General features: G+C 39.5%; 2 protein-coding genes across 2 annotated transcripts in view; one reads left to right on the top strand and one right to left on the bottom strand.

The window, feature by feature from the left end:
* The window catches only part of LOC140948785 (uncharacterized), a 327,016-nt gene that overhangs the window by 230,961 nt on the left and 74,737 nt on the right, over positions 1 to 21,318 (top strand).
* LOC140948047 (uncharacterized) overlaps positions 1 to 21,318 on the bottom strand; it is a 43,359-nt gene that overhangs the window by 21,153 nt on the left and 888 nt on the right. Inside the window, exons 2-6 of the mRNA XM_073397266.1 lie at positions 13,356 to 14,089; positions 10,815 to 11,000; positions 10,367 to 10,432; positions 8,743 to 8,844; positions 5,393 to 7,746 (exon numbers count right to left, since the gene is read on the bottom strand). Coding sequence (XP_073253367.1) covers positions 5,393 to 7,746; positions 8,743 to 8,844; positions 10,367 to 10,432; positions 10,815 to 11,000; positions 13,356 to 14,067 — 3,420 coding nt within the window. The 5' untranslated portion in view covers positions 14,068 to 14,089. The remainder of the gene's footprint in view (positions 1 to 5,392; positions 7,747 to 8,742; positions 8,845 to 10,366; positions 10,433 to 10,814; positions 11,001 to 13,355; positions 14,090 to 21,318) is intronic.

Below are 21,318 nucleotides of genomic sequence, written 5' to 3'. Positions count from 1 at the left end.
AATGCATATGCAAATGAATGATTTGACGAGTGCTGAGTCGGTAGTATTTAAAACTTATTTCTCTCACCGATTTGTTGTGCAGTTTAGGATCAGAGGGACTTAAATCGATTGGCTTGTGTTTACCCTGAAAACGAAAATTCTCGAACACTGTACAATTTTCTCCAGGAATTTTATCGATCCATTTATAAACGCAATTTGCTTTCCTAAAGCAGGATTAAAAAAAAAAAAACTTAAATTATAAACAATCAGATTGTCTTACGAAGCTACTAGAGGAAAACCTGGTTTCATTATGATCGTTGATCGCCGACCAAACAGCTCACGAAAGTCTAGTAATCTGAACTATAGTCGGCGACCGCAGCTGTTGATATGAAAACTTAAACTGTGGTTAAGACTTAAGTCCACCTCAGCGACCGCTATACGATTCGTTGAAAAGTTGTTTTGCAGTTAATCGTTATGATCGTTGAACTTTTTTTGTCTTCTATCGTAGCGATCCTATATGAGGAATGAGTCTATATCAGAACGTATCTTTTCCAGTGCGACAACATCTTAAATTGTTTCAATGAAGCGGCAGGCTAGCAAGAAGATTATTTTGTATTCCTTGATACTTCGTAGTCCCCCATTTCATCTCATTCAATTGCAAATTACTGAATAAACAATTCTCACAGAAAGAAAAAGAAACTATCCAATCAGTTTGATCTGATTTGATGACGTTAGTCTTTCCTGATTGGCTGACACCTCCATTGTTCTTTCTCTATATATTTGCGATACCACCCGGATGGTTTGGGCGGATCCGTAAACCACTGCACAGTAAAACCTCTCAATACTTCATCCAGTCCATTCATCCCAGTCCGTTACAAATCCCAATATTGAACCTTTGAATTCCAATGAAGCCTTCTCCCAGCCCGGCGAGTCGTGCATTTGATTACCCTCGTTAACTCAGCGCTGCTGAATGTGATTATAAACAAGTAAAGCCATTCATCTGTTATAGTGTACTGTCAGTGTAAATACCAGGTCATTTGTGAGAAGTAAACTAGTTTTAACCTTGTGCGACAGCTAAGCGAATGAACTAGAGGATAAAGCACTCAAAAAGGCAATCGCTAAGGCAGTTAATACATCGTGTGTTTATGAAACTAAAAATGTATTACGCGGATGGTACTTACAGTCTAAATATTTTTGCATCTCTTCATGATAGGCAGTAAGGGATATTTAAAGTAGATTTGCTTGGTTCAATTCAAACTATTGCTGCACTCAAGAATAACAATCGAAATCAATAGCAAAGTGCATCGTTCATAAATCAGAAAACAGTCACACTCAACCAAGTCAGTGTTAGGACGATTCAGTCCGAAACCGGCAGTCTTCTAAGTTTTCAAATATTTGCCCCAAAGCATATGTAGCTACAGGAGAAGCTGTAAAGGTAGTCCCTATCGATTCTAAATTGAACAAAAACGTCCGACTAACAGATCTGACATTTGATCCTTAAACCGCAAAGAATGTATTTTACTAGGTTTCTAAAGAATGTATATTAATCCTTCTCAACAGAACTTTTGAGAACTTAAATTTTGCTCCAAGACTAGAACTGAACTACTGTTAATAACAACAACAACAATTGAATTTCTTCCTTTCCAAACTGCAATTATATGAAGAGATCTTGTTTGATAAAATTTGTTAGACGGTCATGGCCATGATAGCAGTAGCCTGCGTAGTAGGCGCTTGGAAGAAGTGGGCACAAGAAAAAACGGGCGCGCGAGAAGGAGACACGCGAGGGGAGAGGTAGCTCCTGCACGGAAGGCCCCTGAAAATCGTTTCTCCAATTACCTGGCAGCCGTTGCGTGATCTGTCAAAAGTTGTGACAGAAAACGACTGACCCCGCACAAACAAGGCGTGCCGCCAAAAAGCGTTGTACATTTTTATCTTCGGTCTAAATAAATCTGTTATAAAGATCAGCTGGGTTATCTGATTATAGAGCGATGAAGCAAGTAAACTGATGGTTAACACACAGCTTTAAATCGTTTTTAACCAAGGGCACAATAAATAGGAAATAACAAAGTCAAAACTGGGTATCTTTTAAAGAATGCATGCTGTGTATCATAAAAAAACTAAAAATATTGTTGTCTGAGCTTGCTTAACCACAACTGGACAGACACCAACGATCACAGCGTACGTGGAAAATGACCATTGCTTTTACTGCGCTAAGTGGGAGACGTTTTTGGAGCAGACATGTCTTACTAAGCGGACCTCAACCTCAGAACACAAACTGTACCGACATGTTTTCTACTGCAGTAACGAGACATAAACAACAGCCCTCAGGTCGCCTCCGAACGGCGAATAATGCAATAGTGAAAATTTTTTTTTTCAAATTCATGCCCCTGGTAAGTGTTTCATTTCATCAATCATGTCCAAGTTTTGATGGTATTCGTTCCATCGACAACACAAGCCGCCAAGTTCTACTAAGCAAAGAATACTTCCTCTGATCTTTATTGCAACGATTCGACAAATCTTTCGTCTCTCGCCACTTCTGCTAATGCGTATTTGATGTCAATTCTTTCCATCGTGAATACCGTTGGAACATTCCGACTTTTCTTTGAGATTACGACCACATAGTCCCATTAAACGAGATTGAAGTGACCTCCAAGACCTGAACTTCGATTGCACACAATTTAGTGGTTTCAGGAGCTAGTGGTGTACGTTGTCCATTTACTATTGATTGACAGTTTTCTCGCCCCGCGCGGTTAATTTTTCCCCTCGGGAGCCTCTCGACCAATTGGAAATATTCGCACTCACAGAGTGCGAGCTGAAACGATTTTCGGGGGCCCTCCGTGCAGGCGATACCTCACCCCTCGCGTGTCTCCCTCGCGCGCGCCCCTTCTCTCTTTCGCCCACTACTTCCAAGCGCCTGCTACACAGGCTATGATAGCAGCAAGTATCCAGTTGTAATGAAATTAATTTGGGGGGTGGGAGAGGGTATTTATAGTATTTGTCAAGTAACCAAGAATGATTTTTATTTCCGGCAGTTATGTTTATTCTGATCATGCTTAGAGTCAGTATCAACATCCTTGATGTCAGCTTTTCTCTCGTAACTGCTAACAATTTAATTTGCAGTCATACGAAACAATCAACATCAGGACAATGTTTATTCCACCAGCCGCTACGACAAGCGAGCAATTATTGCTCGGCAAAATAATAGAACCCTTAGTTTATAACTAAGGAGCTTGCCCCTTGCAGGCAGCCAGATATCATAAGATGTCTACCGCGCATTTTGCTCAAAAAGCAGGAAATACAAGAATAAAGTATGGGTGACATGACAACGTTGAAAGGTAAAGACAGTCATGGCTGCACGAAGTCTTATTATTTAATCGGGTATTCAATCCGTGTTCAATCGCCAAAGGTCGTTGACATGAAATAGAAAACTATCAAAAAAGCTTAGTTTAAAGCTAAGCTTATTGACGCTTCCAGGTGGCAAGCGACGGAACATGCTTGGAAACGTATAAAAATATAAAAACCACACGCTGAAGTGTAACGTGAATTAACTTTAAAATTTTCATGGATTTCTAGACTTTGCCAACACTCGTATCTTACTGAAGATTCGTCTCACATTAAGCTGAGATCAAGCTCTAATTTCCTTCCTTGGTGAATAGATTTCCGGCGGGCAGGGCAAATGGAAAAGTCTTGCATTTAGTACAGTGCGTGAAACAGTGCGTGTATATCTGAATTACGTGTGTTATGCGATTCGATCAAATATTGTTGCATCACTTGCATGTGCATTCACGCTATTACAGTGACATCAGGTGAAACACTAGGGTATTCGTGGCCACATCCCATGCATATTAGTACGTAGAACAAAGGCATCCCAAGAATGTGGACAGATTGTGGGAAAACCTCGCTATACAGTTTATAAATTGCTGCTGACCACCCCACCTAGAATACGTCTGCGAGCTCGCTTTTGCTCGCCGGCATCCGCAATGATAAGAAGACTTCTGTTGGAGGGTATGTGTAAGAGGTACCACTTTTTAATGGAAGGTATATAAAATGCTCACCTTCTCTGTCAAAAATGGTATATTAAAGGGTAAACTAAGGGGGTGGGTCTCGGGGTGGAGCCTCCTCCCAATTCACCTCAAGGATCAGGCCAGAGACGAAGGTTTTTTTTCCTCTCATCCCCTTGGTACAATTAAGTCTAGTGAAAATAGAAGATGGATATCAAATCTAGAAATAATAACGACAAGGAATTCGTACGAAAATATTACCTATTTATTAATTAATAAACAACAACAACAACTTTTTTTGAATTCCCATTTACATAGATTGAATTGCATAGAAGAAAAATAAAGGATGATAATAGAAAAATACGGCAATGAATTACAAAATATATAATAATTAATGATCAGTTACAACATCCTAACTCTTGTTTCGTTTTCTTGAAAGATTCGAAAACAATTAACAACATATAACATACACAATAAGAATCACAGTGAAGAAGAAAAAATCTTAAAATCAAAAATCGGTTGTTACTATTAAAACGGCGCAATGGGAGACAGCGTAACGAGGTTTATATTCTTAAATTATTATATTTTCTTTTAATAAATTAATTTTAGCACCTGCCTTTTTTAAGTTGAATTAATGTAAACAAGTAAATATTGTTTATGGTAATCAGAAGTCCATCTGAGCTTCCGCGGTAACAAAGACCCTCGCGCAGACTCCTCGATAAAATAAAATGCCCATCAATAAAAGCTGTTTGCATTTCTGATAGATGTATCGATTGAAAACAATTTTTGACAGTTAGTTTGAAAGTTATGGAAGTTCTGAAAGTTAAGAAAAAGGAAACCAAACAATCGCAAAACATCAGCACTGAAAAAGAGGTCAGAGGGGATTCCGCGTCGGTCATCCATCCAAATCTAACCGCGTCCGACAGGGCTTAACTTTGTGGAACGGACAAGTCTCAACATACAGCAGTAGCTTTTATTGAGCTACTGATAAACAACAACTAGAAATGCTATTATACAACGTGATTATACCGTTACTGAAACTAACAGTAACATAGTTTAGAACTCATCGAAAAACGTACTAAATTACATTTATACTGAACCGTTTCGTATCGTTTTAAGATGTAATCAAGTAAGTAGGACCGAGGCGACTACATTCAAACGACACGAAACGATCTGGTTAACAAGTACGGCTTATCACACAGTCGCTTTGCTCGGGGCACGTTTCTCGGGATTTCGCTTATTTGAAAGCCTTATCTCAAAGTACATGTTCCCCATCGTCACCGGGCGAAACAGTACACATCATATAAGAAAGGAGTTTGCTGTGAGGGCCTTGGGAAGACAAACCCCAGCGTCGCCTATACTGCTGGCACTCAAAAGAAGAGATTCTTGAGGGAGGAGTTTGCTGTGAGGGCTTGAGAAAGAGAAGAAGCACCGGCGTCGCCAATTCTGTTATCACCTAAATCAAACCTAGTCAGGGAGGAGTTTGCTGTGAGGGCTTGAGAAAGAGAAGAAGCGCCGGCGTCGCCAATTCTGTTATCATGTAAATGCAAACTAGTCAGGGAGGAGTTTGCTGTGAGGGCTTGAAAAACAGAAGAAGCGCCGGCGTCGCCAATTCTGTTACCACCTAAATCCAAACTAGTCAGGGTGGTGTTTGTTGTGAGGGCTTGAGAAAGAGAAGAAGCGCCGGCGTCGCCAATACTGTTATAACCTAAATACAAGCTAGTCAGGGAGGTGTTTTTTGTGAGGGCTTGAAAAAGAGAAGACGCACCGGTCTCGCCAATCCTGTTATCATGTAAATCCAAACGAGTCAGGGAGGTGTTTGTTGTGAGGGCTTGAGAAAGAGAAGAAGCGCCGGGGTCGCCAATTCTGTTACCACCTAAATCCAAACTAGTCAGGGAGGTGTTTGTTGTGAGGGCTTGAGAAAGAGAAGAAGCACCGGGGCCGCCAATTCTGTTACCACGTAAATCCAAACTAGTCAGGGAGGTGTTTGTTGTGAGGGCTTGAGAAAGAGAAGAAGCGCCGGGGTCGCCAATTCTGTTATAACCTAAAAACAAGCTAGTCAGAGAGGAGTTTGCTGTGAGGGCTTGAGAAAGAGAAGACGCACCGGCCTCGCCAATACTGTTATAACCTAAAAACAAGCAAGTCAGAGAGGAGTTTGCTGTGAGGGCTTGAGAAAGAGAAGACGCACCGGCCTCGCCAATCCTGTTACGAACTAAATCCAAACACGTCAGGGAGGAGTTTACTGTGAGGGCCATGGAAATCGCAGCAGCACCAGCATCGTGTATCCCTGTGTCGCCAAAATTCACTATAGTCAGGGACGACATGTCAAGGTGCTTACCTAAACTACAAACTAAGCAAGTTTCAAGGCTGTCCTGGACACTTGAACATTCCAACAAACACTCACAAGCTAAACTCATATATGATTTACGGTCTTCGGCAGAGTTGATTTTTTTAGCAATAACAATAAAGAACGACATTGCAGTTTGCTCACTCCGTGAAGCTATGATGCCACTCATGAACAGAAAGACCTGTCTCAGTTTATCCAAGTATCTCTTATCATCTACAACTGACGTAAAGTCTCTTTCTTTGCTCATAACCTGAAACGCAAGGAAAAGGCCAGCAAAAAATTCCTGAAAGCTTTTGTGTAAAAATGCACAGCGCGTGGAAGGTTTGCGCTTGGCGCCACCTTGTTGAAAGGACAAGAATCCAAAATTGATAAGCTTGACGGTATCTTCCTCCTTTTCAAAGTACGACTCTCCTTTAAGGAGGGATTCTAACGCAAAGCTGCCCAAAAGCAAAAGTTCTTTCTTATAATCTGAAATCAAGTCTTTATTCCTGCTTTTAAGTCTGTTTTTTTCTTCATATCTTCTCAAAACAAAGACAACAATTTCAACGTACAACCCGGTCCTGCTTGTTGGAAGAACACCTTCGAAGTCCTCGAAAAGACAACAAAGTAGAGCTGTATTGAGTGGATTCTTTGTTAACTCGCCTAGCGTTTCAAGTGGATGACCAGTAGTCAAAAAAGAATACTTTAAAGGAAACAATCGTTTAATCAGCTCCTCAGCCGAGTGTTCCTTGCCTTTAAAATACTTTCTCATAAAACTTTTCGCATCCTCTTTAGCAAATCCTACAATCTCCCACAGGGCGTCACAGTATGGCCTTACTTTCTTTCCAACCTCATGGCGAGATGTAATGACAATGTGACAAGCTGGGAGGAGTTTACTCTGAACGAGTGAGTAGTACATGTCCAGTTTAAAGGAATCTGCTTCATCTAATCCATCAAGCAGTAGCAAACATTTGGCCTGATTTTCTCGGATGTATTTGAAAAAATTCTCCTTATCCTGTTCGTCAATATCATCAGGAAGAAGTTGGTCGTCAATAGCTTCCCAGATGCCAGATTTAACATCGTTGCATCTAAGCAAGAGCAGCACTTCAATTGATGGAAAAGACGTGTCCCATTCATCTTGTTTATTTGCCCAGTCATACGCCAGTTTTTGTGAGTAGGTGGTTTTTCCCATGCCTGGTTCTCCTTCGATCAAAAGAATCCGTGGTTTCGGGCAATCAGGGTGGGGTCTAAAGATAGCAGTCATGTTGGTGATTTCATCATCGGTCAATGTTCCCCGCGTTTTTTCTTTGTTCACGATCTTCAGTCGGGTAAAAATCTCATTCAAGTTGAAATTAAGGTCATCACACCATGGAAATGGTACCAGCCGTCCTTCACGACGTTTGTAAAGCTGACGAATCCTTGCTATGATAGCTGGCACCCCTGGGAAATACAAGATCCAAAAAATAAGATCGATTTGGTTTTATTATACTGTCATACAAGCCGTCCACGCCATGTATATTGTCTACAATACGCTTTTATGCTTTTGTAACGTTGCAAAACGAACGAGTTGAAGATCGATATAGACGACCTTTTGGGATACCTATAATGATTCTCAATCCTAATTAAGAAGAAGGATGAATTATGTGAAGAAATATTTACAAAACCTAACATAGGTTTGTCTTTGCGTCTTTTATGTAATTTGCACTTAATAGGCCCTTCCACGATTTTAAGTAAGCAATTGTCCATCGACACCACACTACTGGAGAGCGCTTTAAAACTTACCTAGTTTAAAGGCGATACGTTCAGAGCGAGCGAAGATATTCTTCAACCGTGAATAAACTTGCTCTCTTCCATAGAAACGTCTGTAAAACTTCGCGTCTTTTTGAAGCTATATCTTGGTTAGTTTTCGCCAAATCACTCTTTAACTTAGCAACTTAAGAAGTGATTTTAAGGTCTTCTTTCCAGCCTAATGGTCCAAATCAAAACTGCTAATATACGTGGAAAGGTCTATTTTTTATGTTGAAATGGCTTGTAGTCGGCTCATTTATTTTTTCCTAGACTGCCAAACAATATTTTTCTTTGAGAAAATTAAACGCTGCTCCTTAGACACAGAGCGCCGTGGACGCTGTGTGTCGCACGCGAGCCCCACACGCAAATTAGTCACTCTCTCCAGTATCAATCTCCGTATTTACTCTCTGTTTGATGAGTGAATGTATTCATGACAAACGCAAACCAAAGCTGTTTTGCGTCTATGTTTTTTCCTAAATAAAAAGAAGCTTTATTAAAGCAGAAAACTTTACCAAACCACACAATCTTGAGCATTTTAGGGGTATTACTGTTGGTTTCTTCAAAAGCTGTACTAACATAATGCGAAGGATAGACTGACTATAGACTTATAAAGTGTCACAATTTCAATGCGTTGTTAGACAAAGGTACCTGCAAGATGCTGCTGGGTTATGGATTCGCGTTGCTGAGAGAAGTAATCAGAATACATTCCCCTTTTGGTTTGTCTTGAGATCTGGTCATCGCAAGAAGCACCTGTTGAAGAAAATCGTTGGTTGAGACGCGGGCCACATCATGTACATCTATTTCAGTTAACCTTGTCATACTTCAAGGTCTCATGAGTACTGCACAAGACTGCAAGGTCATGTGGGTAGCTGCATGTAAATTCTTTGCAATTTGGTCATACATTCGTGGCTGACAGTGCCACAGAATGGTATATATGACACGTCACAAACTTTTACCTTCTTCAGAATTTGGTAAATTTTATATAACAATTATTCACCGAAGTGGAGGTGGCTAGTAATGAATATTTACCGAGGCCACGAAGCGGCGATGTAAATATCCACTACTAGCCGCCGACACTGAGGTGAATAATTGTTTTAGTAAACACTAAAACAGGGAGATAATTGAGCACAAAAATGATGATTTTTAACTCATTTAATGTTGCCAACGATTACAATTTCGGCGCGCGATGACCGAACAGCCGCGGTCGTCGCTTTTTCTTGGCGACAAATAAAACTTTTAAAGGCGTTTGTGTAGCTCTTGCGGGAACGTTTCTTCAAAATGAGTTGTGAATTCTTTTTGTATTTAAAATCATTCTGTAAAAAAAATATTAAATTTAGTTTTAAGCTTGTTTAGAACAAGTCAACTTAATAAAGTAACGCAAGACTTAAGCTTAATTTGCATTTGTAAACGAAAAACTTTTTCACCAGTTTTATCGATAAATTCAAGTCAAAAAGACAAAGCTTTACCTGTTAAAACTTCCAAACCGAACTTCGTCACCTTCTTCATGTATTTCGGGAATAGCTTGCTTGATTAGTTGTGAAATTTCTTAGTTTGTTACGGCAGCAAACCGGGAAGGCATTTTGCTCGCAACTTACGCGAGTTTGACATCGCTCGCTCGGAGGAACTGGAGGTGAATCACTGAATAGTGCAGGATATTCACTGATTGAGTAGCCAATCGGAGCGCACGAAAAGCACTATCCACTGTTTTAGTATATACTAAATGGAATTACCCATATTGATTTGAGATCTCATCGCAAAAAAAACTTCCTACTGCAACGTTAATCAAAATAGCTGTAGGCCGACAACAGCATATTTGAGTTGGAGTTGGGTGGATTTACTAGCTGATTTCCTTCTTTTAATAGACTGTGATTCCGTACACAAGAATAAACTGACTTAAAGTCAACTATGTCAGGCGCATGTGTGGAGCTGTACGCGTCTCATGATGAATGTTTTGCTCATTTCGCCCCATATAAGGAAATCCAAGAAAATCTTTGATCCTGGATTCCACGCTGTGGATTCTGGACTCCACATAGCTGAACTTGGATGACGGATTCCAATTGCTGCGGGATTACTGATTCCTGGGGCTAAGTTCCGGAATCCAAGAGATAAATTCCAGAATCCAAAGCCCAAAATTCCGGATTCCACAAGAAAAAGACTTCCCGGATTGCATCGGTGGGGTGACTCATTAAAACCAAGGTGAAGCAAAGAGTGGAATAGGTAGAAGAAAAGAAGTAAAGAAGAACATTTTAAAAATTGAATGTTTTTATATTACCTGCATGATTCTCAGTTAGCTTCCGCTTCCTCGCACTATCGTGCTGAGCCTCAAAGAGACCATCTACTGAAGGAATCAGCCAAAGACAACATTGGCGTTTTGTGTCTTACTCTTAGTCGATACGCAATTTATAGCTATGGAAAGAATTTAGTATCTGAATTTTTGACCAGAAACGACCCACATTTCTTAAAGTTTGTCTAACTCTCAAAGTGCTAGACTTAAAGTTGAGCGTCTAAACGTTGAGGTAACGACGCCAATCCTCACGAGTGCTTCTTTCTAACTCTTAATTTCTCGCCGCTTGGCAATGAAGATTGAATATCAAAACGGAGGATCTGAGCTTCCACACTGTCTCACTCAATACACATTCAAGACTTCTTTTACTGACGGCAAATTCGGCCTGTTACCCCTGCGCCTAATCATCACACACCAAACTGACAAGAATTTATACCTGAGTAATGAGGCCAAGTGCGAAAAACACCAGGATGACTTAAAATGTGTGAGACAAGAGATGCTGCCATCATACTAGCACAGGCTTCCCATCTTTCTACAGTCGCTTGCTCACCATCCGCAAAATCAGCTATCCCTTTAACAATGAGCCACTCGAGTTGAGAATCAAATGCAGCCGTGAAAACACCTGAAATAGGGAACACAATTAGGAAGTATTCTTTTAGGAAATCAAGTCTTCTCGACTAAACAAACTAAAAAATTAATTGCCTTGCACATAGACGCATGTGTAAATCTTTCTTTCCAATAATTACGGTTAAATTTTCACAAAAATGTCTTTCTGATTACAAACTGGAAGTAAACTGACCAGAGACAAGAAAACACCGAATTAACGGATGCCAAATGAACATGTTTTATTCAATTACGTTACTGTTATAGCGAAAAAGCTGTTCATTTCACATTCCGTTGGCGTTCCTTTAAGTTAAGTTTGCAGCTGTAAAGTTCTTCATCTTCACCGAAAGCTGTTTGTGTCGTACGTATTCAGACGATCCCAGATCAGACTTTTTTGGTCCACTTTTTAAAGCGCTCGAGCAAAACACGCGAAGGGGAGGGGAGGCCTCCTCTCCTTTTCTCCCGTGCGTGCGCGCGTCCTTCCTTCGTTCTTAAAAAACACTGGCGCCTGTTCTACTCTTTCAAAAACTTTGAGTTATACATGTATCCCAAAACAGATGTCAAAAAGCCTACCTGCTGAGACTGCAGAGCAGTACGGCTAATAGTCCTTTTTCGAATTCAAAATTACCGCTGAATACAAACATTAACGACACATTCATTGAGCGTTAGCCTCGACATAAAGTAAAATATTCAAAAATTTCGGCAAGTAAGTGTTTGAAATTTAAGAATACACAATAAACAGAGTAACAAACAGGTCTTCCCTCTCGTTGGATTTGAGAATATATTTACTTTTGGTGGAGGCCAACCCTGTAAAAAATGCTTCCTCACTTCTTTCATTCAGCGGTCATAGGCAACTCGAAACTGGACTCCAGTGTATTTCATAAATATTTCGTTACCAATCCCAGCCATGAAGGTAAACGTTTGTGACGTTTTAAAGTATTTTATACTACTACATGAGAAATTTCTGAAATTTGATCGGCTTAGAGCAGTTTTGTTTCAGTTTACTTTGAAATACCTACATGTGAAAATTACAAACCTTTTGCGGGTAGTAGAATAAACAAACAAAAGCATGATTTGTACGTGATTGCCCCCGCAGGGACTTCGCCCAGAGACGGAATCCCGAGGAGGCACCCTAGTAACTCGCGCGTATATTAAGGACAGTACTTACAGTTCAAATATACAGTCAGTATACTAAAAAAAATCTCGATTTGTTCGAACAGGGGCCGCGAGGAATCGGTAGGTAATGATGACGTTTCTATTGTTTGCGCCCGCAAGTACGAAATGGTTAGGATGACGTAAAGACAGAAAATCCCGAGGGGACCGCTCAGGTAGATTTTGTGACATTTATTGTGCAGTCATACTTCGATACTCTTTTGCGTTACGTAGTGACAAACTGTGGAGCAGTTGTTTTGAAAGTTATGGACCAAAAGACACTCGTTAAGCGCAGATGAGCTTATAAGGTGCGTTTAGCTGTGCATATATAAACACTTGGAGAGTTTGCCAGACACGAGTTCACAAATCAAGCAAGACGAGTGAACAACGGCTAGCTTATCACTAGCAGATTGATGGACAATTACAGAAATTCGACGACAATCAAATTCTGTGCTGACTTATTCCCTGCTCACAGATGTCCTTCCGTTATAAAGTGTCAAATAAGACTAGAATGCGCGAGTGTGAATCGATCAAACGTCCTTTTAATTTCTAGGGCTTACTTTCCGGCAAATAAAATGAACTGAATGTAAAAAGTGAAAGAGAAACGGAGAAATAGCGAAAAATTCAACTTCTAATTAAATCTTTTCTTATGGTTTAGAATAAACTATTCTCGAAACTGAGAATGTTTTGATCAAAGCTATGTAAATGGAGCTGAAACTGTGCATGGGACCTTGCGTTTCCTGTATCATTTACCTCACCTATTGTATGGAATATGTGTGAAAATCTTCATTATGAATCGTTTTATTTCAAAGAGCTACACAACTAGCAAGAATACTATTGACCGACAATATACAGAACGGGGGCAGCTGTAGTGTCAACTATTACTAGTCAGACTAGTATTTAGCATAAATACCACTCGTGATATTTCAAAATTGTCTCAAATTTCATTCGCCTAACGGCTCGTGAAATTACGGAAAACAATTTTGAAATATCACTTGTGGTATTTATGCCAAATATCACTACAAATCATGCTATTACATACTTATGGTACTGTTAGCCGCACCTTCATGACCGAATTACAACTGAAGGATCTAAAGCTAACCATATAACCTTGCGTCCTTGTGATGAAGGCTTAAAGCCTTTATACTGTTTATACGACTATGTTAATTGAAACAGCTGTATAAGAACGCTACTGTTCAAAGCTAACTAGACATCCACCCACCTTCTCCCTCCATCTCTACTCCTACCGCGAGGGGATGGCGGTCGATAAGTTCCTTTCGGCGCCATTGAGCTCTGATCTGCTCTGGGCCACTTAAGAACTCGCCATCGCAGTGAACTTTGACCTGACGATCTTCTGGGTTCTTTAAAGGTGCCTGCCATCCATCAGCGCAGTTCGGGATTATTTTTGAGAAAAGTCTGCTCACGTGACTACTCATGCCAGCTGACTGCTCTTGGTCGCTTGTCACCACTTTGGATCCATATGTTGTTAGTTTAGCTGACACAACAACGTCTCCTAACTTGGTTTTATCAGGATTGAGACCACTGCATACCCCAACAGATATCACGGCTTTGGGTTGTAAAATAGGGGCGGCATTCTTGACGGCAATCAGAGAGCTGCTTGGACCAATGGAACCTTCACTGCATCTTAGCAGAGCAACTTTTACTTTCTCTTCATTACTTTGAACGTTGTTGAAGTAAACGTAACCAACATCCTTGTAATAATATCTGTAGGGATCTTTTAGCTCATTGTAACAGGATAAGAACTCACAGTCCTTAACGGTTAACAGTAGAACATCAACGGGTAGATCAGGCTGTTTCGATGTTGTTGTAACATCTTTTCTGGATGGAAGATTAACAGCCAGCTGTGGTGGGCCAGCATCGCTGTCCTTTAAATTACATCTAGATCTAGACGCCTTCTTTGAAGCTTCCGACATGTCAGTTTTCGGCTAAATTGCACTGGAGACATAAAACGAAAAAGTATAACACATGAATTAGCCTTGCACTATACACTCATTTTTATCACAACATTTTTCTAAGAATGTGGAAGAAAAAAATTGTGAGCATGCATGTATTAAGAACATTTAATCACTCGGGCTAAGGTCTACATAACTGTAGGATCATTTTATATCACCTTGGTAAAACAAGCAGTGTACAGGAATTATCATACAGTACGCGAAGTAACCGTCCTAAACTTAATAGTACAAGAACTACAGCTAAGTTACAGTTGAAATCGCATGCTGTATCTAGAGATGATGCTTTGCATCAATATTAAATCTAATCAACAAGTACAATGGTTTAAAGGAAGATTTTTAAAATTATGCACCTATTAATGTAAATCCCGTGGGGGGGAGTGCGGGCAAGGGGTGGGGATTTGATGCCTGAGACTATCCCCCTGTCGGGCGTTTGATCGTGCGAAGCGACCCCGGGGTCGGGACATTTGACTTTGATCGACAGAAGCCTGGTATCAATTCAGAAGCGGTTACCAAGTCCGTCCCTCGAGGCTTTCTGAAAGTCACGCTGTTGGAGAAAGGTGTGAAGTTTTCATTTGTTTCAATCGCCATAATCCGATACTTTAAACTGTCATATAAACAGATAATGTCTATTTTGAGAAAGTTTTTATCTTCAAGTTCCCATCTGATTGTAAAACTCGATTGAAATCGAATTACTCCATGAAAGTCAGAGGATTTTTTTAAGGGTCACTGTTCCGACCTGTTGAGCAGATGTTATAAAGCATTTTAGTTTCATTAATATTATAATAGCACGGTCAATCTTCCTAGAGTGATTTTGTTGTTCAAAATAAGAGATTCTAATGGAGAGAGAAAATAATTAATTACAGCATCTAATTTAACGGAGCTTACGTTTAGTAAGGACGTACTTTTGAAATGTTCTTTTAATTCGTTTATACAGTATTATAGTATTGTTTGTTTAGATTTTTTCCCCTGGGGTGGGGGCTTTTTTGACACTTTTGATTGACCTTTCGTTTCCTACCCTGGGGAATTTGATCAAAAAATTTTAAAATTTGTCAAATCCCCACCCCTTGCCCGCACTCCCCCTCCCCCCCCCACGGGGTTTACATTGATAGGTGCATTACATTCGTAGTCCATTTTAATCCCCCCTCCCCCCCCCCCCCAAAAAAAAAGTGGGGAAAGACAGAAGCAAAGATACACGTACAAGCTAATAAGAAATTTCAGTCCTTGTTGAACCTTTGGCTAAAGAAACTGACATTTAATGCAACCCCCTGATACAGCAAGAGAGGAGCCTCAGCACATGACAGAGCTTTGTCTCAGTGAACAGTGAAAGGAACACAACAAAAAACTGTGCCTTGTTTCTGCTAGCTTGTGCAATGGTAAACATTTGAAAGGAAAGGGAAAGGGAAAATTGGCCAGGTGAAAATGTAAAGAGTGTGGATGCCCTTCATGTGTTGGCTCGTCGACAATCTCTTTTTTCTATCTCCCTTTCAAATGCCTATGACACGCAGGCTATGTGTTGTTAGAAACAATGCCCACTGTATTCAGTCTAGGTTTTTACTGCAGCTGCAAGAGGAAGCTAAAACTAGATAATGAAAAGCAGTGAAAAACATACTTAAAGTGAATTGAATTGAAAACAAGAACATTTCAGCTTCTTTATGCCAGGGAGAACAATTAGGCATTAACTTAATTAAAATTTCTCAAGAGGCCAGGGGAAGCGGGGGGCGGGGGGGGGGGGTGGAGGAGGGAGGGGTGGTAGCAGGTTTTGACCAAGATGCCAACAAATGCATGACTTCAACAGGAATTAGTTATTTGGTCATTTCTTTTGCACTTTTATGAGCCAAGCCAGAGTCCACACAGTACATCACACAGAATATGACATGACACTTTTAAACTTAAAGCTTTTTCAAATGATATTGTGCACTCTCTGGAAGTGCCTACAGTGTATTGAATTTCTCTTATCCACCTCAACAGTCTATTAGAACATAGCTGTCTCTAAAACCCACATAACAGGTTTTCCTTAGGCAGGGGGTCAGGGGAGAGCAGATTGTATAATGATATTCAAGACTAAGTAGCTCTTTTCCTTCTGGAATGGAAAGAAAGGAGGATAAAAATAAGGAGAACACACTTTGTCGATCAAGGAAAGTCATGCCAATTAATGCAAATTGCACAATCTGCGCTGGACAAAGAATCAGTGCAGCATCTTTCATAGCTGACAAATACCCAGGCAAACATTTTGTTTGTGTCCCTTTCTTTTATCTACCAGGCAAAAATGATATTTATTTACTAGGTTTTCTGTATTTTTAAAAAGTAATTTTATGATATCCTGTAATCCATGATGTATGATGAAGATTTCATAGATAGCACCCAAAAGAGGTTGCGATGGGATGCAGAGGGCAGGGGCTAATTACATGGCACAAACGATCATTATCAACTGATGAAAGTTCAAGATGTAAAAGAATAGAGGTACAATTCCACAGATACATACAATTCTTCTTATTATCATTATTAGATTAATTATTAAATACTATCATTTTTTACTATCAAAAAGACAGTTAAATAGCATAAACAAAAGCCAGTCAAGTTTTACTCTAGAACAGATATCAATAATAATATACAATTGTAACCAAGTCTTAATTTACTTTAATTAACTTTAATTACTATAAACTACTGAATTATTGCAAGCCTGGTATTTGATTGTTTTGTATATTGTTTTGAATAGAATTCAAAGATTAATAAAACCCTTACTTGAAGCTGACATAAGTGCAAGGCAGGTGATTGATTGGTGTTGTTTTAAATACCAATTGAGAGATTTATTCACATGTACATCAAGAATCATAATAGTCCAATTAATAAGGGTCTGAATGGAATAAATTTACAATGATTGGAAATTACAATCTGTAATTTATAAAATTTGTTTAAAGGAAAGTGAATTATCCAGTGAGAGAGGTATATGGTTCTAAAATAGTTTTTATTATAGAAGCATCAATAAAACATCTATGGCCTTTGTGCAGACTTTGATTTTCAGGAACATTACATCAGCTAATTGAAGTGCACAGGCCACTGCAATTACAGTCATTTTTAGAGTTTTAAAATCTTTTGTCTGGGTCATGAAGCCATGTCGAGTGATACACTTGATATTAGACAAAACTTGGTCTTAAGTTTTTAAATTACTGATTTTTGAATCTGTTGCACCCTCAGTTAAAATCCATGACAGCAGGAATAGAAAAATCAAAAAACAAATTAAAAAAAAAAAAAGAATAGAAAAACCATCTTTTTATTTATTTCCCAAGACCTTTACTTTTGGTGCTAGACTCACTCCAACAAAATGAGTAGCCTTTTGTAAGATTTGTTTCATAGGTTGTTGAGGAACTCTTCTTTTTCAGAGCTCTTTCCCTGGTCAATGATCTGCACTAATGTATATGTTCCCGATATTATTGTCAACTATGTACATGTATTTTTTATGGAAACAACCATTAATCTACCCACATCAACTAGTGACCAATGTCTTGCCATAGCTTTTCAAAACCAAATGAAACTACTTTCAAATAAGCTTAAATATTTTTATAGATATTGTTAGTCCTCAACTACCCCCCCCCCTCCCCATCATATAGTGAAGACCCCCTCTCTTTTAAGCACCCTCCTCTCCCCTTCCCCCTTATTCTTCACAACCAAAGTAATAAATGATAAACTGTATTAATTTATCATGACCGTAACACTTCATGTAGACTGATCCAGTATGTTTGATTCAAGTGCTGGAAGTTCAAATTTGTTTTTGTTCTTCAGCTGCATGACCTTTTCTTTTAGCGAACAGTACATTCTTTATGCAGAATAATGATGCCATCTTCTCTTCATTTGGAAAAGCAGTGTGGCACCCTGTTTCACCACTAAATCAAATTAGCCCCCCTTTTCTATTAACCCGTGCCCTCCCCACCAAACCTGATTGAAAGAAATAAGCCCTTGGGAGGCTTAATAGAGGATTCACAGTAATTAATAATCAACAAAATGTCTAGTTTTTCAGAATATATTGAGAAGAAACATTGCATTTCCCCCCATCAGTAATACTTGGTACTATGTACATTTGTCATACAGAATCGAAACAGCTTAAATGTTCTTTTATTTAGAAAATCTTTTCATTTCTTGTATAGGCATTTGTTCTTGTAAAGAAGCAAATGTCTGTCTGAGTCTTACAGGGATGGCAGGGTGGGCAGGGTCTAAAAATATGCAATCTATTTTTAAAAGCACGGTGCTCTGCTATTTTCTGTCAGGAAGGTTAAAATAGTTTTAGTTTTATCAGGAGTCAGAGTTTGGGCCACGAAGGCACAAAGGAAAGTTCACAGTTGAAAATTTTAGTTTACACAATTTATATATTGAACAATAAAACAAACTGAATTAATTGCAAAAAATATAAATTATCAAGCATAAGGGGAGAAGGAGAAGGAGAAGGAGAAGAAGAAATACAAAACCTCACTACTTTATGTAGAATCTCCGTGTTGTTTTACAAGGAACTCCAAATTTGTCTTTATTTGGGGTAATCAGCGTGCAAAGAAAGTCGTGTCCGATAGCCCGGGGCTAGTGGATTTTGCCATCGGGCTAGTGATGTTTGTTCTTAACTTGCCCAACGGGCAAGTGCTGTTTTTTTGGAGAAATTCAAATTACAGAAGGATTGTTATCAATCCTGCTAATCAAAAAGGGCTGGCCCCTGGTGCATTACTTTCGGCTCCTTTTAGGTGACTGTAGCCTGCGTCATAGACACTCTGAACCTCCTGTGTAGAGTATCTGCGTAATAGTGCACAATAATTATTGTGTTCACATCCCACAAAGTCGCAAGGACATATGTAAGTGTGTTTGATTGGGTAGTTTCTTATGCAGTTTGTGATTAGTCCAACTTGAAACAAGTGTTCACAGGCCAATCATGACTCATAGCGCATGACAGTGTGAAACGTGACCTTAGAGTCAGCTTGTACAACAGAGGTTTTTCTTGTTTTCTGAGAGAATTTGATCTCAAAATAATACAGTTTACTAACAGTTTTCTTTTACTTCTGTTAAAGCCTTGGGCCCGGTTCAGACGCCGATCTTTTCATGAGCCAAACCTAATACATTGAATTAAGTACATGAAAAGTCTGGAATCTGAATCAATTAGGAATGCCTATTTCAATTGGGAATGGCTCAGCCGTATCTTATAAAAAGTTTGACCGAAATGAGCATTTTTCGCATTTTGAACTTACTTCAGCTGCAATTAAGATCGGCATCTGAATCAATTGAGCCGGTCTAAATAATTTGGGTCGGCCTTAATTCGAATTAGTTTCGGCTCATAAAAAACGGCATCTGAACCGGGCCTTAGGCTTTTATTTTGGCTAAATAACCTTAGTTTGTTTGGTTTTCTCCAAAATTCTTGGACCTGAATAGCTCAATGTGTGTAAAAATGTAGTTTTTTTTGTCTTTGAATATAATGATTTCCTGATTTGTTTTGACACTAGAAAATATCTCAGTACATGTGCAGAATACAGGGACCGCGGAGCAAGGTGAAAAGTGGGAGGGCTGACAATTGAAAATATTTTTTTCATATTGAAAATCGAAAAAAGGAATAAAAGGAATAAAATCATAGTATTTGTATGTTAAATGGTCAAACTCAAACTCATCATTTTCACTGCAAATAGTTGTCGTCTTTTCTGCAGAGCTTACAGACTTTGACGAAGTCCCAGATAACTCTAATAAACGACCAACATACACAGTCAGTTCAGATTCAATGCAAGAAAAGACGGGATTACAATTTTAGTATAGAAAATACTACACTGACGTGATCTGAAAAATTTCTAACTATGGCCGTTCACTGTTCAAGTAATGTAATTCTTCTTGCCATCGAATATTTCATTGATTTGAAAGGAGAAATAAAAAATATAAAACTTTTATCAACTCAAAACAACTACTCACCTTCATTTGGCTTGAAAAAGCTAGTAATTTTCTTCATTTCGTCTGATAAAACTGATAAAAAACTCGACCGGAGCTGGAAGTACAAAACACGCTGCCGAACGAAGCGAAGGGGTGGCCAAGGCATGGCGTTTAATCAAGGGGCAAGTCGGCCCAAGGGCACAATTACTGCGAAAAGCACAGGAGCCCCACAAAATGCCTGGCGTTTGAAATTAAAGAAAATACAGAGAATATAGCGGAATATAGACGGAAAAAAACTTGTTTCAAGTCTTTTTTTTAAAATTTAATTATTTTTCCTTTAGCGCAAAAAGTGGGGGCGGGGGCGCAAAAAAGTGGTGGGGCCGCGGCCTACCAGCCCCTCCCCCTCCGCGGTCCCTGGAATACACAGCAGTGCATCTGTAGTGATCGGAAGACATTGCAAAGCCAGAAGCCAGTAGGTAGAGTTTCTCAAAGCTTGTTTCCAGTTTCTGGTGGTTAGGTGGTCAGTCGGGAAATGGACTTTTCTCACCTGCAGTGCACTTTATTGGACTGGCCAGTTTTCTGGCAGGCACTCGGCTTTGAAGTGAAGACAGGGAAGGAAGCTTATGAAATGAATGTACATGAAGCGACTGCTGCCAGTGAAAAAGGAAAACTTGCCTTCAACGAAATTACAGCAATCAAAAGATAGTGGTAGAAGGGTTCGCTGGTGATCAGGGAAAAGCCTAGTATTTCACATCGCGCCGTTCAAAAACATAAGCTTACATAAATAGCAGAAAAATTGGGCCATGATAGATATGATAATGTTTGGGTGGACTTTTTGTTGATTTCACCAAAAGAAAAGGTTAAGCAGTGATGCCGGTTTCGTTGAATATGAGGGCTTTTGGTTTGCTGTGAAATTGATCACTAGAGTCTTTAGTTGGCCTTTTGACTGACTCCATGGAGTCAAATACAGTCCTTGGCTTATTTCATTTTAAGAATGGACCCCTGAGAGCCCGTGGTACAGTAAATGCCAGCCCCTGATCTTTCCACAAGGCAAATTGCTCTCTTATTCAAAGACCTTGTTCACTATGTTTTCAGTGCTTCTGGCACAGTTTTCACAAATAATTTTCTGTTGATCAGCATTTTTTATCCAGCTTTACGCCAACAAGGATTTCCAAAGTTCCTTCGAGCTGGCGACTTGAGCAAACTCAAAATTTCAAAGACTTTCTACACACATTACACGAAAGTTGCTTCTTTCGATTTTGGAGAGTTACAGACCCAGAAAACAATTTTTTTGAGGTCAGGTTGTCTCTATTTTTACACCATCCA

This window comes from Porites lutea, chromosome 9 (genome assembly GCF_958299795.1).
Source record: "Porites lutea chromosome 9, jaPorLute2.1, whole genome shotgun sequence".
NCBI lineage: Eukaryota > Metazoa > Cnidaria > Anthozoa > Scleractinia > Poritidae > Porites > Porites lutea.
The sequence above is the reverse complement of the archived record's forward strand: the minus strand, read 5'-3'. Positions and strand labels throughout refer to the sequence as shown.